At 37.3% G+C, this 17,533-nt stretch overlaps 1 protein-coding gene across 2 annotated transcripts in view; it reads left to right on the forward strand.

Moving 5' to 3' along the window:
- Window positions 1–14,378, forward strand: part of LOC148425419 (pleckstrin homology domain-containing family G member 4B-like) — a 28,886-nt gene extending 14,508 nt beyond the window's left edge. The window contains exons 10-24 of one of the 2 annotated variants that reach the window (XM_088411383.1): window positions 66–208; window positions 287–425; window positions 1,482–1,604; window positions 2,169–2,333; window positions 2,445–3,307; window positions 3,858–4,107; window positions 4,540–4,629; window positions 4,902–5,126; window positions 6,834–7,004; window positions 7,086–7,263; window positions 7,337–7,453; window positions 8,492–8,770; window positions 9,771–10,009; window positions 11,061–11,120; window positions 12,433–14,378. In XM_088411383.1, the coding sequence (XP_088267509.1) occupies window positions 66–208; window positions 287–425; window positions 1,482–1,604; window positions 2,169–2,333; window positions 2,445–3,307; window positions 3,858–4,107; window positions 4,540–4,629; window positions 4,902–5,126; window positions 6,834–7,004; window positions 7,086–7,263; window positions 7,337–7,453; window positions 8,492–8,770; window positions 9,771–10,009; window positions 11,061–11,105 (3,027 nt within the window). In that variant the 3' untranslated portion in view covers window positions 11,106–11,120; window positions 12,433–14,378. The remainder of the gene's footprint in view (window positions 1–65; window positions 209–286; window positions 426–1,481; window positions 1,605–2,168; window positions 2,334–2,444; window positions 3,308–3,857; window positions 4,108–4,539; window positions 4,630–4,901; window positions 5,127–6,833; window positions 7,005–7,085; window positions 7,264–7,336; window positions 7,454–8,491; window positions 8,771–9,770; window positions 10,010–11,060; window positions 11,121–12,432) is intronic. The other variant, XM_088411384.1, reaches the window with a different exon arrangement.
- Window positions 14,379–17,533: the final 3,155 nt, after the last annotated feature.

Consider the following 17,533-nt stretch of genomic DNA (forward strand, 5'->3'; position numbering starts at 1 on the left):
GGAGTAAATAGTCCCGTTACCCTGAAAAATTGGGAATCAATCAAAAATGATCCTTTGTTGTTTAGGAGGTTTCACAAATGATAGCGCAGCAGAAGCATCTCATGAAGCGTGTGCTCGATGACACTCATCTAAATAGGTTACGTCTGGAAGGAGGCACCATCCTCGCACGCATCAGGAAGGAAGAGGCCGGTGACAATGAGGCCTACAGGTACTGCTGCAGTCGAGGCGTCTCACTTCCTGTTAATGCAAAAAGGACCTTGTCAATAATAATTTTGCATGCCTTCAGGGATGCTGTAGATATGTTAAGTGCGCTGTACAACCAAGTGGATGAAGAGGTCCACGAGCTTGTCATTCTGTCCAACAAATCTCAGAAAGACTTAGAAAGTCTCCTGGAGGTGCGCAGGTTTGAGGAACAGACACAACAGGTGAACTCTCACTATTTCGTTATTGATAGCTTCCCTCTAGTACACCAGTGGTCCCCAAGCGCCCGTCCAAAAAGAAATTGCAGAGCATATATATCATAACCCCACTCCCACCCTGATTACTCTCCGATGAGCAACATTAGTAGGGCTGGGTGACTGTACCATTGAGAATTGTGATATGATGTGACCAGTGGCAAGCTCTGAGCTTATTTTCTCAATCAAATGTTGCAGTCAATCCGTGTCCAATTTTTTCCTTCTAACTTTGGTTTGCAAGTTGAAGTAAAGAAAATCATCCAGTAAATGAACGAAGCGTCAGTACTGTAAACAAAACAGAAGAGTAACATGCAGCTAAGCATGCAGGTGATGGCTAGCCATGACTTGCCATGATTTTTACAAGTTGAACCTATTTTGACAAGAGAGTTCCTTCCCATGTTTTGCACAGTGGTGTCACTAGAGCGATGGGAGAAAAAAATGAAGCAATTGCGCAAGGCATGTCGGCAAGACTACAGATCTGTTGAATCATTTGAACAAGTAGTTCCCAAGTAATGGTGGAAAGCATGAAAATGTGAGCAGTTTGCAAAGCCTACCCACATAACTATTAGTCAATAGTTTAGCCCAAATAAAATCAATCACCAGACCAAAAACAACAATCAATTGTAACACATTCATTTGATCGTGCATTTTTTATTTATTATGCATTATTCATTTTTTATTTATCTTTTAAAATTCCTCGGGTATCCACTTTTTGTAAGTCCTTGTGTATTTTCAAATACAGTGTTTTCCTACATTTGTTTTATTCTTCAATATTTCATTTTAAATCTTCCTTTTTCTTTAAAATTACTGCCTCAGTTAAACTGTCAATTTAAAAGCAATAATGCAAAGTCTCCCCCCAACACACACACACACACCCCCACCCATCCCCCTGTCTGCAAAAAATAATGTACGTTTCTAAACCGGTCCATGATACAAAAAGTTTGGGGATCACTGTGCTTTACAACAACGTGGGAATGTATTTATTTATGTATTTATTTGTTTGTTTGCTTGCTTGTTTGTTTTCAGGTCAAACTGTGGTTCAATGAGGAGGGAGATAAGCATCTGGCATCTTTAGAATCACTCGCCTTGTCTGTCAGCAGCATAAAAGACATGAAAGAGAGCTTGGACCATTTTCTAAAAGAGTCAGTGGTAAGTATCTTGTCAAGAACAGAGATGATACCAGAACACATGAATTTCTGTGATAGTACATTATAAAGACAAAATTTATATTGTGGACAACCATTATGGGCACAATTTTCATAAACCGCACACATGTGCAGGTGCAAATATTGTTTTGTTTGGCAGGCCATGCTGTGCCATGCGAGATTTTTCAGTGGACCCAGGGAAAAAAAAATTCAATGCCCCTGGCGTACCTGACAAATTGATGTCTGAAAGTAGACAATTTTACTCGTCCTAACAACTGGCCTAATTTCTGGCGCATGTAGTGGACTGCAAGTTTGCTTGTGATTTGATGATTGAATCTCCTACATGGACTCCAGCCATTTACACTGCCGGAGGAGAAAGTAGTCTACCTTCACACCCACAACTGCACAAATGCCTAAAAAGAAAGAAACCTTCACCCGTGTGCACAGTTATGTTAGATTTTTGCTAGGCACAAAACTAGCGCCCTATGTGCCCAAAATTTTGTCCACGTCGTTTGTGCACATGATCTCAAAGCGTAAAGTAATCAGTTGTCCTTGTATTGGTTAATAGCACCAGCAGAGACATGCCATGCAGATGGTGAACGAATCTCCACAGTTTCTTCCTGGCTCAGTTTCCTCGGAATTCAAGGAACATCTTGTCTCCATTCTGAGCAGAGTGGAGAAGAGGAAGGCACAATTAGACATACTGGGAAACCTTTATGAGTTTTATGAATCTGTAAGTGTAAAGAAGATTGTGTATATTGCAAAGCAGTTCTTTTCTGTATGGCTCAAGAATCAGATGTGTACTGGAGTCCAAAATAGTCAACTCTCTTTTTAACATCCATAGGTAAACCAGTGGAGAGAGCACTGTCAGGACTATGTCAGTCACCTTAACACTACAGATGAAGCGCTTTCACCTGCCGTGATTCCAATCCTGCAGGATTACTGCACCGAGGCCTCCAAGTTCTCCGTGGACAACTTCAGCACATTAAATGAGATGGTGCTATCCCTGGAATGTCCTCAGTTAGTACAGCAGTGGAATGCAGTGTGGCACAGATGTCAGCAGACCAAGCAGCAGCTGGAGGACACTTTGGCCCGAGCAACAAGGACATCGTCAGACTCTATTTCCTCTGAACTTACAGATATTTTAAAGCCTGCAGAGATCCAAATTAGTGTAGCTGAGAATAGTGGCTGTGGGATTCTAGCTGATAGTTCATCTTGCTCCAGCAGGGCAGTAACATCTCAGGCTGCCGATGACACCAAGCTGTATTCCGATGAGACTCTCCCAAGAAGCCCCTCTGGTTCAATCGCCTCCTCACGCTTCACTTTCCCCCCTGTCAGCAAGATGAGTCCATCTATGTTTGATGACACGGACAGCGACTGCACTATCGACTCCACCATCTCATGCCATTCTGAGCCCATCATCTCTGCAGCTTTCCGAGTCCGCAAATCACCAATGAAGAAGATCATGAAGAAGACAATGAGCTACGAACTGACGCCCAGGGATGGCGGCCATTCAGACTCCAGCCACGTGCATGGTTACACGGGGGTATACATTAAGGGTCTAGAGGTAGCCAATAACGTGTCAGCAGAGAAGAAACTGCAGAGACCTGATGTCATGAGCCCAGCGTTGGGACGTAGCCGCAGCATGTCTACGCCCTCCAGGATCCATAACAGACACATTGAAGGGGGTGGCAAGAAACAGAGCAGGTCAAAATGCTTTTATTCTTAACTAACCTTCATACAAAGTTGTAACATTTTGGCTATATACAGTAATCATCAATTGAACTGAAACTAAAAGAATATGCATCTATACAGGTTAGAGATGTTGCCTTGGGTCATAGACGAGCTATCAGCTGCCGTAGAAGCGCCAGTCAATTAGAGGACAAGATTAGAGCTGTTTAAATCAATGAGTTTTATATCTGTTTAGATAGATCTATTATCAGCCCGGCCGATTAATGACTGATATTCTGCATTTGGATGAATAGCGGCATTGACTATATTTTAAAATTGGCAAAGATTAAACAGAAACCCTTCAAGATTTCGTAAATCTGAGAATGTGTTCAATAGAAACATACAAGGCATTTCATTACCAATCCAGTGTGCAAATATAAACATAAATAGGACATTCTCAGTCATGGCTCAACAATAAAAAAAACGAAATAAATCTCGTACTGTGCAAAGACAAAAAAAATTTGCGGCATTCTAATCTTGCTAGATCTCACTTTATTATTCAACATGATGCTTTTTCTGTTTCCAGTAAAGTGCAGCACATCATGGACGAGATGATCGCCACCGAGAGGGAGTACGTTCGCTCTCTCAGCTATATCATTGAGCATTATTTCCCCGAGATGGAACGTCTGGATCTGCCTCAGGACCTGCGCGGGAAACGGAGCATTATTTTTGGCAATGTGGAGAAGCTGTGGGACTTTCACAGCCAGTACTTCCTCAAGGACCTGGAATCGTGCGCTTACTCCCCGCTGTCCATCAGCAGCTGCTTCCTCCGACATGTGAGTGTGTGCAAACAAATCGCCGTGCCCCGAGGAGGCGTACTGACAACTTACTAAGCATGCTCAGGTTCCATCAAAATTCATGACCTTTTGACATCTAATTACACAACTAAATGTGATGTTTCCAGGGTCATGATTTGTTATTTCCAGTGACATTTTGTATGGAGGTACAGTAAACATGTACCTAAAACAAGTTATTTCTGTGACCATTGTGGGTATTTCTGTAATTAATAGACAAGTACCAACATTTTTTTGCTCATGTGTTTTATATGGTGGAGAATTGTACACAGTTTGGCCTTGCGCTCAATAGCACAAAACTCCTGTGGTTTAAAGTACTCCCGATATTTAGGAGAGCACGCTGACATGCCAGTTTGCTTTCATGACTGTTCTAACTTGTTAATTGTGTGTGTGTGTGTGTGTGCATGTGTGCAGGAGGATCAGTTTGGAATGTATGCCCTGTACAGCAAGAATAAACCCCAGTCCGACTCCCTGCTCAGCAGCCATGGGAACGAATTCTTTAAGGTGCGTCTGGAAACTCTGGTAACATTCTTCACTGGGTGTGAAGATCATTACTAGTCCACAATGGTGCAAAATAAAAGAAGTGAAAAATGCATGTCTCACAAGACATGTAGCAACTCAATCTATACATCTACAAAGTTTATTTGATTACAAAACATTTAGACTTAAAACATACTTTAATGTTCACGTTGTATGTAAACAATCAACCATTAAAACAGTGACTATTAAAACATTGCAATGGCTAGAACCATCTTAACTGTGCTCTCACGTCCTAGAATAAGCAACTTGATCTGGGGGACAAGATGGACCTGGCATCCTACCTATTGAAGCCCATCCAGAGAATGAGTAAATATGCCCTGCTGCTCAAGGATCTCATCAAGGAGTGCGGCCAGTCACAAGCGCAAGAACTGAGCGACCTTCGCACGGCTGAGGAAATGGTCAAGTTTCAGCTTCGCCATGGCAATGACCTGCTGGCGATGGATGCCATTCGGGGCTGTGATGTAAGTAGAAAACATGCACTTAATGGACAAAAGTATTACAAAGGTATTACACGACAAAAAAAAAAAAAAAAAATCAAACTTCCTGGTGAAAAACAATAAAAAACACAGAAAAACAAATTACACATTTCTACTTAACTTTAAATCTCAGTTGCTTTACTTAAACATGAATTACTTCATTTAATTAATGACACAAAAGTTTAAATCAACGGTTTACTTTAATACTTAATGACCTCCTTCAGTTCCAGCTATTTTTAGACGTTGCTTTAGCTAATCACTTGAAAAATATTGGTTTTTTTAATACGTAAATGATTACCTAGGATGGAACGTTCGGAGTCTCAAAAAAGCGTGAGAATATATCTTTGATACTGAAAGAGTTAATAATGATAATCATCCTCCTCCTCCAAATCTCTTGTAAATAATTTTTGTTCTATAAAACAAATTTGGCGACTGAAAAAGCACATGTGAGTCAGTGCAGTTTGTTAAAAAAATGATCTGAAGGAATGGCAACTATATCAAGCTGTCAACATCAAAACGTGCAGTTATTTATTTTTTGTCACTCCAGCCTATATGGAGTACTGGAACGGGGCTAGCCAGCAGCTAATTTATGCTAAACAAATTTATAATGAAGCCGTAGCCAATGGATTAAACACTTGCAACTGTATGCCAATATCAGCAGAATAAAGTTGTTTGTTCACGCCCATAATTGGCCATTGAACGTGATTTCAGAACAATGTTGTCTTGTTCGTTTCGGGAGTCCTTTATTCTTTATTCTGTGACACGCTGCCGGAAACACCTTCAAAATAAAAACATGACAAGCCATTCATAATTGATATATTATTTGGTTAAATAAGGTTTATTTTGAAGTTGGCCTCATTGCGTCTTTGCCATGTTTTACTGTCATGCAGAGCATTTACATTTATTGCTACAATTGGCTTGACATTTTTTCAGACATATGCACTAATAAGCGGGTATCCGAGAAAAAAAATGCCTTGAAAGTTATTGTTGTTGTTTTGTTTTGTTTTTTTTAAATAAGGTACTTAAAATATTTAAGGACTCTTTCTTCTTTTTTTGTAAATAATTAATTTAACTACTTCATTAATTTTCATGTACAAATACCTTTAAAATGCATTTTGCATTTGCTGTCGACTGAAATTGATATCACATGTAGTCAGGGGTCAAGTAACTCAACTTTATTTATGTAGCACTTTAACCAATCATGTATTAGCATTTTTGAATCTAGGTACTCAAATTACTCAAGGACTCACTTCATGGACTTGGACAGTTCCCTTGAAATTGTAATGTGAAGCTTTGACTTCAACACTTGCAACAAAACAGTCATATCCAGGGGATACCAGGGTTGGCCATTGGGAATTTCAGGAAAAATTATGGATTCTCTCGGAGGGCCACGCTATTTTAAAGGGTTGTAATTATCACATCGTAAATGCTAGTTTTATTAACACTTCAATGATGCTTTACATAAAGTGCTAAAAAAAGAGCATGAGACAAAAGAACAAAAATGTCCACAGGGAACTTGAAAATCCACAAGGAAGCTCATGTCTCAATGTCACGTATACTCTTATCTGGAGTGCATATTTAAAATTGATGTCATCTTTTTTTTTTTTTGTATACAGTAGAGTGAAGTCACCATCCCGCCAGTACTTCCATTGTTGTGTGTGACGCATGTGACCCGATGTGCTTCCCGTCTAGGTGAATCTAAAAGAACAGGGTCAACTTCGCTGCCAAGATGAGTTCATCGTCTGGTGTGGACGCAGGAAGTTCCTTCGCCACGTCTTCTTGTTTGAAGACCTCATCCTCTTCAGCAAGACCAAAAAGATAGAAGGAGGATATGACATTTACATCTACAAACAATCCTACAAAGTAAGGTTTATTTTCCGCCTGCCAAGAACTTATTAGGCTGCCTAAACAGTGTTTTTTTTTTTCTTCTTTTTAAAAAAATAGACAGCAGAGATAGGTATGACTGAAAATGTTGGCGATAGCGGTCTGCGCTTTGAGATTTGGTTCCGGCGAAGGAAGTCCCAGGACACGTTCATCCTGCAAGCAAGCTCCGTGGAGAGCAAGGCGGTGTGGACTTCCATCATAGGGAAAATCCTTTGGAGGCAGGCGTTACGAAACAGAGGTGTGTTTCTTTTTCAGGAGTATCCATTAATTACGCATTTTTAGACAAACTGTTTGTGTATTTTGGCTTGCAGAGTTGCGCATGCAGGAAATGGTGTCAATGGGAATTGGAAGCAAGCCTTTCATGGACATTAAGCCCAGTGATGCAGCCATCAATGATAGAGCCATTGACTATATCATGAAGGGGTCTGGTGAGACTTTTTTTAATAGTCCCCATCATTCCTTTATTACTCCTGATGCCAGGGCTGAACAATTTTGAAAAGTAATCTTAATTGCAATGTTTTCCCCTTCCGTATTGTGGTTTTATTAGTGATTTTTTCATGGTCCTCTTCCCATTCATTTTTAACAAACACAATCAATAAATTAATCTCTGTTGCAATAAGTAGTATTAGATATTAAAGCCTACAGAGCAACCAAATCAAAACGGCACTTTTGCAATTTGAAAATTGCATTCTGCTCCATTGCAATTTGAATTTTATCAATTGTTCAACCCTCCAGGAAGGTGTATTGTATTTTGTTGACCAAATCACTTCTAGCTGAATCTAAAAAAACTCATTTTAACCACCCTAATTATCTTTGGTCTCATTTATTTCCAAAAGTCAAAACATTAGAAACATCATTAAAATAAATCTTAATCTGAAGACGTTTTTTGTATTTCTAATTTTCACTATCCATCCTTCATTTCAATACAATAAAGGGGAAGTCAATCCAACAACTTTCTTTTCAATAATATATTCTATGCAGCCCCATTAGTTTAAACACAGTATTTTGATGAACTCACTTACTTTTAGCCCAGTTAAAAAAAACATTTTTGACTTCTATTGCTGTTAATAGCAGTGAATGACTCAACTTATTTACTATCAGTCCAATGAATGTAGATTTTTCATCAATGGGACGTAAATGGGAGTGACTGAGTCAATATTCTGTTTGTGAAGTATGAATTAGGCAACAAAATCCACCTGTTTTTATCTAGCTTAGTAGCGCATTTTCCCACTTGCTATCGACTGAAAATGACATCACAATTGTTCAGGGCTCATGTAACGAACAATCAGAGCATTTGGTATTTTCAGTTAATAGCAAGTGGCAAAGATAGAGATAGATCAAAAAGGTGGATTTTCCACATTCACAGTAAATCAGTTTTTTACACTCATCGACATTGAGCACACATCTACAATGATGTTCTCATTTCACACACAATCCCACTTTTTTTTTCTCCGTGTTTCCATCAGAATGTAGGACAAGGGCCTCCATAGCGGTCCCCTCGTACGAATACTCGGCTTCCATCAAGAGACCGCACTCCACCATCTCCAACAGCAGCACGTCCTCCTCCAGCAGCCAGTCGTCCTCCTCCCTGCTGGGATCGCTCAACCTCCACCTGTACTCCTCGCCCTCGCACCCGCACGCTCATCCTCACCCGCTGGCCACCGTCCCTTGCTTCACTCAGTGGCCGTACGACTGCATCGAGGAAGACGAGCTGGAGCACGACTCTGGGAGCCGGCCTTCAATGCGTGAGTTTGTTTGTTTGTTTTGTTATTTTCCCGCTTTATTTTCATTTCAAAATTCCTGGCTAAATCATGAAATCTAAATCTCACTTAAGTGGCAGAAAGCTGGATAAGCCGTTTACGTTACATGTTTGCAATAGGTAGTAATTACTTAAATGTGGCATTTAAAGGGTAGTCCAATTACTTAGCCAGTTTTAACAATTAATTTTTGTCAATAAGCCATTTTAGGCACTCCAGCCTAACACCTAAAAATGTTTGAAAAAAAATCTAAATTATTACCTAGGATTTGATGTCTGTGCTCTTAAAAACATAAAGTTACAGCTTTGGGATTTAATGAGTTAATGTGAAAAGTATTTTTTACGCACAGTCAATACTTTTCAAAACACTCTTTTCACTTGCTCTCACCCTGAAATGACCTCACGTGTGCTGGAGGCTCAGGTACCCAAAAGTGATGTCATTTTCAGTAAACAGCAAGTAGAAAAATTCATCATTAATGGTATTAATTGTACATGAAAAATAATTATCAAATTAACTGTAGTCAAAATTAACTTTTTACTGCTAAAGATTGTGATATAAAAGGATTATCAATTTAAGCAAGCTATAGTGTTAATGTTACATTAAAACTGATTGTAATCTGAATTTATTATTTTTGTCTGAATTTCATCCACAGGATTTTTTTTTTAATAAACAGTTCACTAAATGTTTGTTGGGTTTATTTCTTCCATTAAAGTTGATTAAAATCACAATTATCCGGAATGATTGAAAAAAAAAAATCAAGATTTTATTTGTTGTCCATCTTGCCACATCCAAACATTTGTGAGTACTACTTCCTGTTTTTGCTCAAAAAAGAATTCTTCTATTTGAAGTGTTACATTTACACAACACAGCATTATTACACAACACGTGTTCATGCCAAATGATCAAAATGACAACAGCACGTCGCCTTGCCTGAACTTGCCTGGACAGTGCAAATAACGATGACTCACGTTATTTATCATTGTGTCAGTCACGGAGAGTTCCGAGACGTCATCCCAGTGCACTTCCAATGACAGCGTGACCGGCCTGAGCACCCTCACCTTACCAGGACCCCCCGACGGGCTCCTGGACTCGTTCAACAACAACAGCAATGAGGAATCCTCCTCCTTCCCGTGCTCCTCCGTGCCGCCTTCCTCCATGGAGGCCTCCTCCTCCCTCTTCTCCCAAAGTGAAGACCTCCAACCGCAGAGCAACAAATTCATCACAGCGGTGAGTCTTTGCCCTGCATCCTTGTCTTACTAATCTACTAATGATGAATTCAAACATAATAATTCACCACCAAATAGCTCGGGGCAAGGATATAAATATTAGTGGAAAAAAGTTTCTTTCGGTTCACAGAATGCATTGCATGGAGCAATTAATGAAGTTATATTAACTCGTCATGCATATTTGTGTTACTAGGAGGTCAAAAGTCATATTTAACAAATTTACACTTATTTCATGTGGCACTATATATTTTATGATTTTTATTTTTTTCAGCAAATTTTGACTAGGTTGTGTGTAAAGGTCAATTCTTTCCACAACGTCCTTGCATTGCTTGTAAAAATTTAGATTTGCTTTGTTTTGAGCTACCTTTTTTTTTTTTTTACCAACTTTATGACATATATTTAGGACACAAGTTTATGGTAGGGATTTATTTGTAATAAATAATGACACCAGGGTTTCTTGTTTGTTACTGGTTTCAATCTTTGAAGTAAATAAAGGTAAAAAGTTAAAATAATCAGCAAATATTGCCCATTCGGCCGATTTCTTAAGGCCCATAATTCAGTCAGGCCTACTTAAGAACTGAACTGTGCCTTACAAAAAAAAATAAAATAGATCGAAAAAATATTATTTCTGCACAGTTTGAACATTTGTGAGCAGTTGATTCGCTGTGGCAACTGCTGAAGGGAAAAGCCAAAAGGAGAACGTTTCAGTCAGTGATTCTTTTTTACGCCACTAGAGGGAACTATTGTGCCCGTAGTGGCACTCATACCACTTTGAGACTCACTGCCGTATTACTACCATTAGCCATTGTAATCATTTTACATCGGCCATTTTGAAGTTTATTTTGAAGCACTTGTTAAAATGAATACATTTAAGTGGATAGTTGTAATTCCTTCAAGTGCATAGTTTGCACCGAGTAGGAAACTTTAAGCACGGATGATGTGAATTGTTTGTTTTTGCAAGGCCTTGAGGACAAGAACCATGAAGTAGCTCAGTTTAAAAACTCCACTTTTTCCCCTCGTTTTCTTTTTTTTTTTTTTTTTTTTTTCGCCAGAACCAGAGTCCTCATATAGCAGTAGGCCTGTCAACAGTGGTGTGAATAAAGCTTAGCTCTGTAAGTATTCAGTGTCACCATTGTGGTCATGTTAGCAGCCTGTTCAACAGCCGTGATGATGACACACGGCCTTGTTACTAATACAGCATGTGTGAAAATCATGCATGGTCGTGTGGGTTTGAAGCCTTTGCTCCATTGGCTGTTTTACCTGCCTGCCATTTTTCCCTGCAATCTTGTCATTCTGAAAGGATTGTGTGAGTGAACACATGCATGCTCCTGACCACATTCAAATGATGTCACTTTTGAAGGTACTCTATGGATATCATAAGTCTACACACCCCGCTCGAAATTCCAAGAAACAAGATCAAAGATTCTCGCCATTCATAGTACCTATAACTGGATTAAATCTTTACTCATGGGGAAATGTGTGCACACCCACTTGTAATTGGGTTGTAACTGCCACCATTTCAATGGCATCAGCAGAAGCCTGACTGTTTTACTCTAATAATTCGACAAAGGAATGTTTTATCACAAAATACATCAAATCGGGGAAATAAATCTAATTCATTTGATTATTCTGTCATTTCAAAAATGGAAGAAATTTTGCTAAACCTTGCTGTGAATAAAATTATGTTAAACCTGGTATAAAACCACTTCATTGTTGTCTGAATATTTCCTCATTATTTATTTGTTTTTAATCATTTAAAGTTAATAAACGTTTGATTGGTGTGTTCAATTTAAATTGATTAAAATCGGAACGTCCAGAATGATTGAAGAAATCTGAGACTTTATTTTTTGGGCCATATCGCCCAGTCCGTATCGCTAAACTGCAGTATTGGCAGCATTGGGGTTTTTGGTGGGCTCATTCTCTTCAGTTCATACTGGAGCTGTAGTCAAGGTGATGGCATTTATGAGCAGTTCTGAATAGCAGTGAGCGGTAGTGCAAAAATGTGTCAGGAAAAGTCTACTAAAACATCTGTGAAGTGTATGACTTCCATTGAATGTGAATTTGAACGTGAGCCATATCCCCATTTAACAGAGGGTGTGCACACTTGTGCAAACAGATCTCTTTTGTTTTTTACTTTGGCTTTTTCCCCAGTTGAGTTGTACCAGTTATAGTCATAGTACAGTCTTTTTTTTTTTATTACAAAAAATGTGGCAGTCGAACAGGGATGTGTAGACTTTGTATAGCCACTGTAGTATTTTCTTTTAAAAACAGCTACATCGAATTGAATGGGACGTGTGCAACAAAAAAAAAAGTGTTGCTAAGCAGGTCAGCGCCATTTGTTTTAAAAGTTACAACAACTTGCATGTAAACTCCACTTGAATAATTTGATGTTTTTTTTCCTAAAAATATTTTTTTTCTTTGCAGCTGTGAAGTCTGGACAAAGACCAAATCTCCAACAAAGACGAGTTGGAGGTTCACGTTACAAAATTGACACCATGGTACTCAAATGGTTTGTAACATTTCCTTAACAGTTTGCATCCGTGTGTTTATATTGTAGATGTTTCTTCTTGTTCATGTTTTTATTGTTGTTGTGTAATTTACAAATAGCTGGCAGGTCAGTTCTGAAAAAAAAAAAGACAAAAAAAAACTGCAGGTCTTCTGTTTGCTGTCCTGCCTTGTGAGACTTGTACAGATGATTAAAAACGTTTGTATTAAAAGATTGGTTGTATTTATTATGTATCACATTTAGTTGAGTTGGTGCAAAATAGCCCATAATGTGTGAAACAAACAGAGTGAGGATGATAACCACAACGTAGCATTTCAGTTAGCGATGTGTGTGTGTGTGTGTGTGTGTGTGTGTGTGTGTGTGTGTAGGGGGGGTCTTTTTCCTTTAAGAGCACGCACGCACTTACCGCAACTTTTTTGACATTGGTTAACCCAACATTTGAGATGGAAATAAAGACACGAAGCAGTTCTTATAATGCACATATTTGTTTGCAATAGATTTAATTGTTCCACTTGTGACGTTTCACTTTGGAGAGCCATACACAGAGAATTACACTGAGCAAAAGCTGAAGTCCCAATATGCAAATTTGCATCACCTCCATCTACAAAGAAATGGGGGAAAGATCATGAAACAATGTGCTTTTTCTCCTTTTTTTTTTTACATACTCACAATCAAATAGTACTCTGTAGTCGGATTCATTAGGTCAATGATGATCAAACTGATAGCACCTAATGTCATAAATATACATGCTCTGTTGATTACAAGAGACACCTGAAAGAAATTTGGCTATTAGTTCAATGAAACAATTTTAACAAAATTAGAACCACATGTAGAGTCATAAAGATTACTTACAGTCACTAATACTGGATATCTTATGAGAAGGCTGGCAACAATTCCTGCAATAATAAACTGAAAAGAAGGAGAATTTCAAACAATGGTTAAAGAAATTTGACTTAGGCTTTTTGATGTGTGATTCCAAAGGAAAAGCAAACAAAAAAATACTAGTAGGCTAAAATATTGCATAGCGTGTCAAAACATGACGACTTTCAATATACCACGCTGCCGTCCCTTCTATATGCTTGCAAAAGGGGGTGGAGAGCTACACACTATATGTGTCAAATTTAGCCCATGTCGGGCTCATTTACTGCCATTCAAAATCGGAAATATTGTCAATTTTGGAAAATTTGAAAAACCTGATGTTATAGCATGCGTGTGTGTGTGTATGGATGGATGTTAGGGCTGATGCCACTAAACATTTTGAGGGTTTGAAAGTAAAATATATTTATATTTGACGATGTTACGACCTTTGCAAAGTCATCTCAAGTTGAGTTATAATAATGCCACGCTAGTGAAAAATCTCCAGACACCCGGGGTTTAAAATAGACTTCTTACCAGCATTCCGGTGAAGTGAGCAACTCTGAAGAGTGTCAGAAGCGAATGATTTATCCTCAGGCTAACAGCCATGGTAAGACCAATTCCAACACTGGGTAGTCCGCTGACAACCTGGAGGGACTGTAATGATTGATTCACCATGAACTCATGGGAAATATTTATGTTTTAAAATATATGAAATTGTTGTATTTTAAAACATGTTAAATAATGCAGTACGGTGAAAAAAAATCTAAAATTGTGATCAGCAAATTAGAAGCTTAACTCATGTTTGATTAACTTTTATCAACTCTCACATCTAATCCCGTGTAAAAACGTGGTTTGAAAAAGTTAGCCAATGCCTTATAAAACACGGGGTCTTTTTTTGCAAGATATTTCAAATATTACTGATTTGATTCTTTTACAATAGTTCCAAGATTTTACTCTGTATCTGTAACAAACTTAGTAGAAAATAGTTTAAAAATGTGATTAATTAGTCAAAAAGAATGAATCATTTGACAGCACTAGTAAAAATATTTATTTGAATGTTAATAACTTGAATGTATTTGCACCATGAAAATGTTGATTTCTGTGCACTCATGTTTTTTGCAATAAAAATAGGCCAGTCTACAGTGCATACATTTTTTTGGGTATTGTTTTTCACCATTTAAGAGTGAGACCACAAGAGCCGAACGGAGTTTCCTGTTTCATGACATTCAAACTGGCTGGACATCCTTTAACTATACACCACAAAACCTCTGTCTATCTACAGTATCTGTCTGTGTATCAACTGCATAAACCTTTGATTGTGTATTCACTCCAAACCATCAGGGCTAAGGTTTTAAAACATAAATGCATGCTCCAATATTTGTCAGTCCACTGATTTTTTTTTTTTTCCCCGTGGGTTATGTATGTCAAATATGCGTCATAATTCTCTCCTAAATTGTGCTGGCTTTCTCCACGTACTTTGGCCTCGTGTTTATTGAAGACTAAATTGTACATCACCTGCGCTTAAGGCTCGGGTAACGACCAATCATGGCTCACCTGTGGGTTAAGTGGCGTGTGGTCATTTTAGTCAACGGCAAGTGGAAAATTACTTTTTCAAGGTATTTGACATTAAAAATGAAAATATTGACTTTTTTTTTAACTGCTGAATATTGCTAGATTAGTATTCCTTTCGCAATTATTATACCAAAAATGTACTTTTGGTTTTTGTAAGGTCAAGCTGCCGTTTGGGAATTCTTTACTTCTCAACACTCATGTTGACCTTGTTTATTTTGTTGTTGGTTTTTTTTGGTCAACAAATACGTCATATAAAAACTAAACAAATACTAAAAGTAATACAAATGTAACTAATTTAAAAATACATTTTCCTTCTCTGTCAACTAATAATAACATCCCATGCTCAGCTTGTGAAAGTCACATAAACAAACCCAGAAAAAATGCTAGTTTAGTATTAGCTAACTACATGGTGGGGTTTTTCCATCTTTGCCAATCAATTTCATACATGAGCTCTTTTTTTATGGCATATATTTATTTTAAATGTATTTATTTTGATATGACTTTACAGGAATCATCATTTACATATATTTCTCAGAGCTTTTTTGACCTAATTTTCGATTTTAGTTGACGAATATCTTTATTGAGAAAAAAAGTTAATAAAAACTGAATTATTTTTTTTAATAAACAATAAATTCTAAGAAAGTCCTTCTAAAAACTAATAAAAATGAAGTCAAAATGAAATAAAAATGAGTTCTCCTGACGACCTGGGCATCATGGAAAATATCCTGTTGTGGGATTCATGAAGCATGTTTATTAGTACGCACTTGTCGGCCTTACCCCTAACAGTGCGGTCGTAATCTTTAGGACGTCATGCATGGCCTGTGTCTCATCTTCGTTGACCTTTGTGACTTGGTATCGTACCAACCTCGGCAATTTCTCAGCTTCTCTGTTCAGGTTTTGTTCATCTTCTTGGATCTCCATTTTTACTACCGAACAAGCCATGCTTTACTCACCTGCAAGTGCATAATAAAAAAATTAATATTTTCATTTGTTTTGTATTATTATAAGGTTAGACTGTCATATATATACACATCTATATCATGTTTTTGTTCACATCAGATTTCGTTTTTATGTTGTTTCCCATGTTCAGTGTTAGTGTCTTGTATCCTCTAAATTTTGTTCTTGTCAGTCCTGTTCTTTGCGTCAACCAATCAGCTCCCTCCATGTGCAGGTGAGCCTTGCTGTCTTGTTTTATTTGCATTTGGTTATCTGCTTTCTTTCTGCCAGTTCGTTGTTGCTGTCACGTGTTATGTGGTCGTGTTATGTTTGTTTACTTTGCTTTGACTTTTGAGTGGTTTGAATGAATGGTTTGACTTGTGAATTTAGTTAGTTAGAAACTCTGGGCTACTTTTTGTTGAAAAGCTTCCAGTTTGATTTACACTGCTAAAATCTCATGTGCTCAAAATGCATTTGTACTGATAAATGTCAATATGCAATATACATTTCTGGGGGAAGAAAATAGTCCAGAAAAAAAGGACTTTTTTTTTTTTTTTTTTTTTTTTTACTCTTTAGTAAATTATTTTTTTAAATTTTAATATGCCCCTTGCAACCGCGTCAACATTTGTACTTGATTAAATTGATTTAATTCAATTTTGCATGGTTATAATGCAATATTTATTTGAACTATTTGCTAATATGTTGTATGATTTTGTTTAACAGATTGTGTAAATTAAATACATTTTACACATACAAATACAGTGTATGATTTAGGGTTGTCACCATCGAATTTTGTTCAAATTAAAATAAATTATTGTGATCATTATTTCATCTTTTAATTTAATATTCTTGTAACATTTTAATTTTCATTAAATTCTATCACAAAATAAATCTTTCTTATTTAGAGTTTACATACCAATTATTGTTGTTTGTTATGTATTGTTTGCTGATTAATAAAACTAAACATTTAAGCTATAAAGTTTGCTTACCAATCATTGTTGTTTATTTTGTATTGATAGTGATAGTGATAATAAAAAATACTGAACAATAATTAAGTCACATTACACACGAGAGAATGACGTTGCACTCAGGGTAGGGTTACTCTTTTGAAACTGATTCAGTCGCTGGTTCAGTCTTCGTTTTCCCAAAGTAAAATCAAATTTCTTATTACTTATCAAGAAAAATAATCAGACAACTTTCATAAAGGATGAATAATTACTGTTGAGGGTCTGAAACTTACTGATCTCTTAAGAATTATTAAGATAGTTGTTGATAGTTGTCTTGTCCACATACACACATCTACATAATAATCTTCATAATTATTCTCAATAATTTTACTTGTTTTCCTGTGATATTGTACTTCTATGACTTGATACATTTGATCATATTACACAATGTGATTTAATATGTTATTGTGAATGCTCATTTCTTGTAAATAGAGTACATGTAAAAAATAAGCACTCATTTACCTTGTGATATTGGTTTTCTTTAGATACTGCTTCATTGTGCTGACATGGTTTTAATATTTGAACAATACCTCCTTTGTAATTGCATTACAGTAAAGTCAGCTACAGCCAACTCGATTTCATGAAATCTTTGATCTTAACCGACGCATCATTTAACACGAAGCACAGAGCCGCCGAAAATTGAAAA

This window comes from Hippichthys cyanospilos, chromosome 3, assembly GCF_059441005.1.
Source record: "Hippichthys cyanospilos isolate Australia breed blue-spotted pipefish chromosome 3, RoL_Hcya_1.0, whole genome shotgun sequence".
Classification (NCBI taxonomy): Eukaryota; Metazoa; Chordata; class Actinopteri; order Syngnathiformes; family Syngnathidae; genus Hippichthys; species Hippichthys cyanospilos.